Source organism: Garra rufa, chromosome 3 (assembly GCF_049309525.1).
Source record: "Garra rufa chromosome 3, GarRuf1.0, whole genome shotgun sequence".
NCBI lineage: Eukaryota > Metazoa > Chordata > Actinopteri > Cypriniformes > Cyprinidae > Garra > Garra rufa.
The window spans coordinates 64,827,869-64,836,344 of NC_133363.1; the positions used below are offsets into that span (position 1 = coordinate 64,827,869).

At 36.1% G+C, this 8,476-nt stretch overlaps 1 protein-coding gene across 2 annotated transcripts; it reads right to left on the reverse strand.

Moving 5' to 3' along the window:
- Window positions 1–6: 6 nt before the first annotated feature.
- Window positions 7–8,476, reverse strand: LOC141331463 (uncharacterized). 2 transcript variants are annotated; one of them, XM_073836516.1, is made up of 3 exons: window positions 8,319–8,476; window positions 8,064–8,136; window positions 7–2,068 (listed from the first exon to the last, which is right to left on the reverse strand). In XM_073836516.1, the coding sequence occupies exons 2-3, from the start codon at window positions 8,120–8,122 to the stop codon at window positions 931–933; spliced, it is 1,197 nt and encodes a 398-aa protein (XP_073692617.1). In that variant the 5' UTR covers window positions 8,123–8,136; window positions 8,319–8,476; the 3' UTR covers window positions 7–930. The 2 variants fall into 2 exon arrangements, with proteins under 2 accessions (XP_073692617.1, XP_073692615.1); XM_073836514.1 differs by lacking the exon at window positions 8,319–8,476 and having other exon boundaries at window positions 8,064–8,200.

An 8,476-nucleotide genomic window follows, 5' to 3' on the forward strand; every position in this document is an offset into this window, starting at 1 on the left:
ATCACCATCCATGTTTACATATGAATCTTCATTACTGATACAAAGAATCTTTGATCCCTCATTTCAAACAATGACAAGAGTATTACTGTAGTGTTGATGCAAACCAAATCTAGTCTATAAAAGCGAAAGTAGGTTACTACCAACATATTGGGAAAAAGTTGAACATAAAGTTGAGCTTTCAACACAGTATACAGTCTGGAAAGACCAACAATTCAATCATTAAAACATTTCACCAAGATGTTTTTTATAGTGTTTGAACAATTTTAAAAATGCACCACTTACATAATGAAAATATGTGACCCTGGAGCACAAAACCAGTCATAAAGGTCAATTTTTCTGAAAGTCTGAAAGCTGAATATAACAATATTTGGCCGAGATACAACTATTTAAAAATCTGGAATCTAAATATTTAGAAAAACTCCTTTAAAGTTGTCCAAATGAAGATCTTAGCAATGCATATTACTAATCAAAAAAAGTTTTGATATATTTACAGTAGGAAATGTACCAAATATCTTCATGGAACATGATCTTAATATCCAACTTATTGTTGGCATAAAAAACTAGTTGTTTATTAACATGCATATCTCTAGCATATTGGCCGTTTATTAGCATTTATAAAGCACAGATTAATGCCTTATTCTGTATAACCGATTAATCTTAATGATTTTTGGCATAAAAGAAAAATCAATCATTTTGACCCATAGGATGTATTGCGGGCTATTGCTACAAATAAACCGGTGCTACTTAAGACTGGTTTTGAGGTAATGAATTAGCAAGTAATGAATTGTTAGGTGATACACAATTTTTCTGAGGAGATTAAATAATTTCAGTAATTTCTTAATGAAACTTTGTTGAATATGTTTTGAGTGAATATCTTTCATTGATGAATCAGCATCAGTTCTCAGTGTTCAGGTTGAATTTATTAGTTTTTTACTTGAAATGTAAAAATTGGTTCCATTTTTGGCCAGTATAATCCATCACATAACGTAAAGCCCCCTTGCTTTTCTGCTCCTCTCCTCTTTTCCTCAGATCTTCCAGGTTCTGTATCCATTCATCTTTTCCTTCCTTCTTCAGTCTGGGAATCAAGAAATCCAGATGCTGAAGAGTGAAAGCGCTGTCTGCTTTTAATGTGATCTTAGACAGATTCATGATGCTGATATAAGCTTCATGCAGCAGTTCGGACTTTTCAGTTTCTCTCAGATTAGAGACACAGGCCTCGAGTCGTCTTCTCTCTTTCAGAACATCTAATGTCATCTCAACACTTTTCCTGTTCTTTTCATCCATGAGAGTGAAGAACTCATCCATGCTTTTGTCTCCCATTTCCCAGACTGATTTCAAAACTCGCTTATAACGTTTGTTTCTTTTTTCTTTCTGTCGGTTGTTGAATAAGAAGTGAACAGGTTGATTGTCTTCATCTCTTCTGCAGGGGATTTCTGCTTTATTAATGGCGTTGAGAGCATCTGTTGGAGGTCCTCCATCTGACTGTGTGAGTAGAAACACTATGTTGTTCTCTATATCTTTACCAAACAGAGACAGAACTGAGTGAAATATGTAATGCTCTTTTCCAGAGAGTCGATTCTGAGAAGACTTCATCACAAAACACACTGCATCAATATAATGAATCCCTTCCTCATCTGAGAATAATCTGATCAGATACTCAGAAATCTCTCTGTCTTTCTCGTATCCTTCAGTGTCTCCGTATCCTGGAGTGTCAATGATGGTCAGAGATGTTGGGTTTTCTTCAACAAACACCTCATAAACCGTGATCTCAGATGTCTGGGACTGTGATTGATCTACATCTTCTCCTTCTTCTGTGATTTGATAAAACTCTTCATCCTCAAACTTCACTCCCAGTAAGTAGTTGATCATGGTGTTGACCATCATTGTTTTTCCATCGCCAGTTTCTCCCACCAGCAGAATGACTTTGTTCTGCTTGTTTCTGTCTCTTCTTCCATATGTCCATTGTCTGACCTTTTTTTCAGTCTTATCAATGTATTTTCTTAATGTGTTCAGTTGGTAAAGTGCTGGAAGACCTGGATTTATGAGGATGGCATCATGATGTGATCTACTAAAGAGAAATGTAAGTTTGAATCAACATTTTATGATCTCAGATATTCATTAATCTACAGAGAAACTGAGTGCTGTTGAATGAATATTTTAAGTGAACATGTAATTTTTGCTCATTGACTTCTATTTCGTCTCTATTTTGAGTTTTTTTTTTTATGTTTTTTTTTTTCCTGTTTTTACAGACAATGATGAACAAATGTGACCCTGGAGCACAAAACCAGTCTTAAGTAAAAAATACATTGTATGGGTCAAAATGATAAATTTTTCTTTTATGCCAAAAAATCATTAGGATATTAAGTAAAGATCATGTTCCATAAAGATATTTTGTAAATGTCATACCGTAAAATATATCAAAACTTAAGTTTTTATTAGTGATCTAATATTTCTAGTATCTAATTTACATTTCCACTAGTTTAAATGGTAAGAAAAACATCCAAAATTATACACAGACACGGTACACAGATTAATATATTAAGCTTATTTTACTTTAAAATAAACTGAAATGTAAGAACAGCCAATTTCAAACAATATATCAAACTATTTTCACATTCTTTGAAGGAAATTAACAGTATTTATTACACGGCTCTTTAGAATGCTTGATTCTGATTGGTCAGTTGAGACATTTGCAGGTTCGTTCTTTTCAAATAATCACCGCTCCAAAGTAATAACGCATAGCCGGTACTACTTGTATGTTTAAAATCCCTCCGTGCCAACAAAGATTACCGTTTGGCGCCATCTTGTGACAAACACTGGACAACCACAATTAACAATGGAAAATTTCGACATTAATCTATTTAAATTGTCTTACTAACGTACATAGTTTGAATGTTAGTCACGTGGCACTATATCGCTCCGCGGAAGGATAAAAATGTTAATTTAAAACAAATATGCCAATAAAAGGTTTCAAATTCATATTCATGTCCAGTTTTTTTCCTTATGTGGCAAGTAGCCGTGTAATAAGCGGGATAATGTACAGGCAGCCGGTAGTTATCGCAGAAATAAGCCCCTTCAGTGTGATACAAGACCCTCCGCTTCGCGTCCTGATCACACTGTCGGGGCTTATTTCTGCGATAACTACCGGCTGCCTGTACATTATCCCTTACTTATCCATCTTAACAACAGTACACTGTAAAAAAATTTTACGGTTAAAACCAGCAGTACAGTAAAAACCTGCCAGTATTATACCATAAAAATATGGTAGCGACGTTTTAGTTTTTAAGTTAAATTAACATTTACAGTGGTGTGAAAAAGTGTTGGCCCCCTTCCTGATTTTTAATTTTTTTTTCATGTTTGTCACACTTTAATGTTTCAGATCATCAAACAAATTTAAACAAAGATAACACAAGTAAACACAACATGCAGTTTTTGAATAAAGTTTTTTTTATTATGAAGGGAAAGCAAAATCCAAACCCACATGGCCCTGTGTGAAAAAGTGTTTGCCCCCTAAACGTAATAACTGGTCGGGCCACCCTTAGCAGCAACAACTGCAATCAAGCGTTTGCCATAACTTACAATGAGTCTGTTACAGCGCTGTGCAGGAATTCTGGCCCACTCATCTTGGCACAATTGTTGTAATTCAGCCACATTGGAGGGCTTTTCAGCATGAACCGCCTTTTTAAGGTGCATCTCAGTAGGATTCAGGTCAGGACTTTGACTAGGCCACTCCAAAGTCTTCACTTTGTTTTTCTTCAGCCATTCAGAGGTGGATTTGCTGGTGTGTTTTGGATCATTGTCCTGCTGCAGAACCCAAGTTCGCTTCAGCTTGAGGTCACGAACAGATGGCCAGACATTGTCCTTCAGGATTTTTTGGTAGACAGCAGAATTCATGGTTCCATTGATCACAGCAAGCCTTCCAGGTCCAGAAGCAGCAAAACAGCTCCAGACCATCATCACACTATCATCACCAGATTTTACTGATGGTATGATGTTCTTTTTCTGAAATTCTGTGTTACTTTTACACCAGATGTAACGGGACACACACCTTCCAAAAAGTTCAACTTTTGTCTCTTCAGTCCACAGAGTATTTTCCCAAAAGTCTTGGGGATCATCAAGATGTTTTCTGGCAAAACTGAGACGAGCCTTTATGTTCTTTTTGCTCAGCAGCGGTTTTCGTCTTGGAACTCTGCCATGCAGGCCATTTTTGCCCAGTCTCTTTCTTATGGTGGAGTCATGAACACTGACTTTAACTGAGCCAAGAGAGGCCTGCAGTTCTTTAGATGTTGTTGTGTGGTCTTTTGTGACCTCTTGGATGAGTCTTCGCTGCGCTCTTCGGGGTAATTTTGATCGGTTGGCCACTTCTAGGAAGGTTCACCACTGTTCCATGTTTTGGCCAATTGTGGATAATAGCTCTCACTCTAGTGCGCTGGAGTCCCAAAGCTTTAGAAATGGCTTTATAACCTTTTCCAGACTGCTAGATCTCAATTACATTCTTTCCCATTTGTTCCTGAATTTCTTTGGATCTCAACATGATGTGTAGCTTTTGAGGATCTTTTGGTCTACTTCACTTTGTCAGGCAGGTCCTATGTAAGTGATTTCTTGAATGCGAACAGGTGTGGCAGTAATCAGGTCTGGGTGTGGCTAGAGAAACTGAACTCAGGGCCATGTGGGTTTGGATTTTTTTTCCCTTCATAAAATCCCTTCATTTAAAAACTGCATGTTGTGTTTACTTGTGTTATCTTTGATTAAATTTGTTTGATGATCTGAAACATCAAAGTGTGACAAACATGCAAAAAAATAAACAATCAGGAAAAGGGGGCCAACACTTTTTCACACCACTGTATATGCCGTAATTTTATTATTTAATATGTTAATATAGCAACCGACTGAAGTACTGAAATCTGACTAAGAAGAAATAATAGTTATTTTAACAAAAAAAAAAAAAAAAAACATAACATTTGAAATGTAGCGCTAGGAATGTCAATGTATGGTTATACACTGAACATTTTACGTTCCTATCATAGCATTTTTACAGCCTTTTACCGTTAAATTCACGATCATTTTTTACAGTGTACAGTGCCTTGCAAAAGTATTCATACCCCTTCATTTTTTCACATTTTGTTTTGTTGCAGCATTATGTTAAACTACTTTAAATTACTTTTTTTCCACATCAATCTACATCTCATGCACCAAAATAACGACAAAGCACAAAACAGGTTTGTAACAACGTTGCAAAGAAATAAAAAACTGAAAAGATCCCGCTGCATAAGTATTCATACCCTTTTCTGGGACACTGGAAATGTATCTCAGGAGCATTCATATTGCTTCTAGATGTTCCTACACTTGGAGTGGAGTTAAACTGTGGCAAATTCATTTGAATGAGTCTGATTTAGAAAGACACACACCTCTCAGAAAAGGTCTAACAGCTGAAAATGCAGATCAGAGCAAAAACCAAGATAACTGCCTGTAGAGCTCAGTGACAGACTTGCGTTAAGGCGATGATCTAGAGAAGAGTTCAGAAACATATTTGCTGCATTGAAGGTTGACAGAAGCATTCTCCATAATGGAAGACGACTGGAACAACTAGGACTCTAGAAAATGTCCAAGCTGACAGAGATGGAGAGGAGAAAAGGTGAGGCAAAGAATGACAGATAATTGCCAAATGCAGATGTGCAAAGATGCTCACATCTAGGGTGACCATACGTCATCTTTTACCCGGACATGTCCTCCTTTTTGGCTATAAAATTATGTCCGGGGGGATTTTGTAAAATATCATAAAATGTCCGGGTTTTTTTTTTTTTTTTTTAACCTCATTAATTCAACACTTTAAATGCAGCCACTGCCCACCGGCATTATTCTGAGGTACCTGCAGGTATGAACTGGCCATCGGGAGCACCGGGACATTCCCAGTGGGCCGATCACCGAAGCGAGGGAGACCTCCCCCATATTAGGCGCTATTTTAAATTATAGCGCATTCAAAACCGCAAATAGCCGAAAAGTGTGAAGCGGTGGGATCAATCACCCGCACAGTTCTGACGAACGCACGCTGCGCTTCTGCCACGATGTACAGTGATAGTGTAAGTTGCTTGATCCATTCAGATAACACACAGAATTGTGTTATACAGTCATGTGATATGAGAACATTAAAGGATCTGTAAGTTCTGCTGGGCTGGCTGAAAACAGCCACGACACTGGATACTGCATGATGAAGTAAAGTGGAAAATGCCAATAAATAATTACTGTCAAAACAAAATTATTACAAATTTCATAGTTTATAATTACTATTTAATTTTAAAAACCATATAACTAATGTTTTCTTGTGACCACCGTCTTACTACTAATATTCTAATCAATAATTTCTTTTAATTTTTAGTTGTAATTCGTTTTAATTGGAGTAAAATGTTAATTCAATAAGAGCCTGATTAAAGAATTAAATATGGGTCTTATATAAATTAGGTGTTTACTCTACATAATAAAGTTCTTAAAGGGACAGTTTACCCAAAAATAAAAATTGTCATCATTTACTCAACATCATGTAATTTCAATAATTTCAATCCTGTATGAACTTTTTTCTTCTGTGTAACAAAGGAAGATACTTTGAGAAATTCGAAACTTTTTTGTCTATAGAGTAGAAATCAAGGGTAACCAAATATGTTTGGTTACATTATACAAAATATCTTTTGTGTTCCACAGAAGAAAGTAAGCCATACAGTTTTGGAACGACATGAGGGTGATGATTTTTATTAATGAATGTTCTTTTATTACATAATTTATTAGCAACAAATTTCCTGCATTCTAGCTCAAAATCAATGCTTTACTGCATGCATTTCTCTGTGACAAAAATGTAATTAAGTTTGTTGCATTTGAATTCAGCAGTATTTATCATTATTTGTTTAAATCCTGTTTTATTCATTCATGTACTCCAATTAAAGACCCTATAACCCTGCTGAAATAAACAGCTTAAACCAGCCTTGGTTGGTTGGCCAGTTTAGGCTGGAAGTAGCTGGTTTTAACTGGTCTTTTAGTTGGTGGTTTCCGAGCCTGACCAGCTAAGACCAGCCTGGCCAAGCTGGAAAAGTGGTCAAAACCCTTCTAAAACCAGCCTGCTGACCAGCTAAAACCACCCAACCAGCACAGGCTGGTTTTAGCTGGGGGTTTTTTCACCAGGAAACCCAAGAAAACTATTATGTGGAACTTGTGGGCTGGATGGGCTGAATTTGTCCAGGGCCGAATTTTAACCCCAGTCCAGCCCTGGGTACCTGTCTGATGACGTGAAAGACCCAATTGTCAAAACAATACCAAGAGGAACTGCGCTGCAAGAGCTGTGTGTCACTAACATGCCGAAACGCAAATGTAGTTTCACAGACAAATTGGAAAAAAAAAAAATGTTTTACAAGGCAATTCTTATTTAAGCATTTTATGTATTATTTATTTATGTTTGTATTAGGCCTGTATAAAGAAAAGACTAAGAAAGATGATATTTTTTACAGGGCAATACGGTTTTGATATAAGATTTAGTTCAAACAGAAAGAGAATTTAAATAAATGTGTGATTTCTAAAAGCGCCTTGGGGGGGGGGGGGGGGGGTGTCCTCTTTTTGGATTCTCAGAATATGGTCACCCTTGTCACATCAGACCCAAAAACACTTGAGGCTGTAAAGCTGCTTCAACTATGTACTGAGTTAAGGGTATGAATACTTATGCAATCTACTTATTTCAGGGTTTTATTTTTAATACATTTGTACAATTAGCAAATCTGTTTTTGGCTTTGTCATTATTATGGTGTATGGAGTGTAAATTGATGTGGGGAGAAACTAATTTAAAGCAGTTTAACATAATGCTGCAACAAAACGAAATGTGAAAAAAATGAAGGGGTATGAATACTTTTGCAAAGCACTGTATATGTCTTGGTTGGAGAGGCTTAATGCAAAGTGAAGCATTTTTGTTGGTGAAATCCATGAGGAAGGTTTAAAGAGAAACAACAAAACACTTACCTTTTATTCATAGACATAAAAATGTACCATTTCTGGCACTTCATATCTCATAACATTATAACACTAACCTGCTTAAATCTACAATCTGGTCGTATTCTAAGATGCCCTTCTCTCTCATGTTAAACATTGTAGCTGTTGTCTCTGTAAAATACAATAAAACACACATTAGTGCTTCAAACTGAAAAAAAATGTTAATTAGCAAATTATGAAGTATTTTTGTACTGTACAATACAACATATTAACTCCTCAAGTAATTCATTTGCAAGTATTTATAAAAATGACAAGAAAGACGGTAGTATAGTAAATGTATCAGATGTACTTACAGTTTTCAGGAAGACGAAACAATCAGCTCTCTGTAGATGAATCACATCAAAGTAATCACTCGGTTTGCGTCCTAACAGTTGATTTATGTTGGATGTTTAACTTTGTTTAATACACAATTGATTAGAGATAATACAAGCACTGAAGAGACTGACTTACA

Bases quoted from the DNA above. Each gene is read 5' to 3' on its own strand.
- LOC141331463 (XM_073836514.1), bottom strand. From the start codon at position 8,161: ATGTGTGTTTTATTGTATTTTACAGAGACAACAGCTACAATGTTTAAC. The intron at 2,069-8,063 runs GTTAGTGTTATA...ATTTCTCTTTAG, and splicing joins CAGATTGTAGATTTAAGCAG to TAGATCACATCATGATGCCA.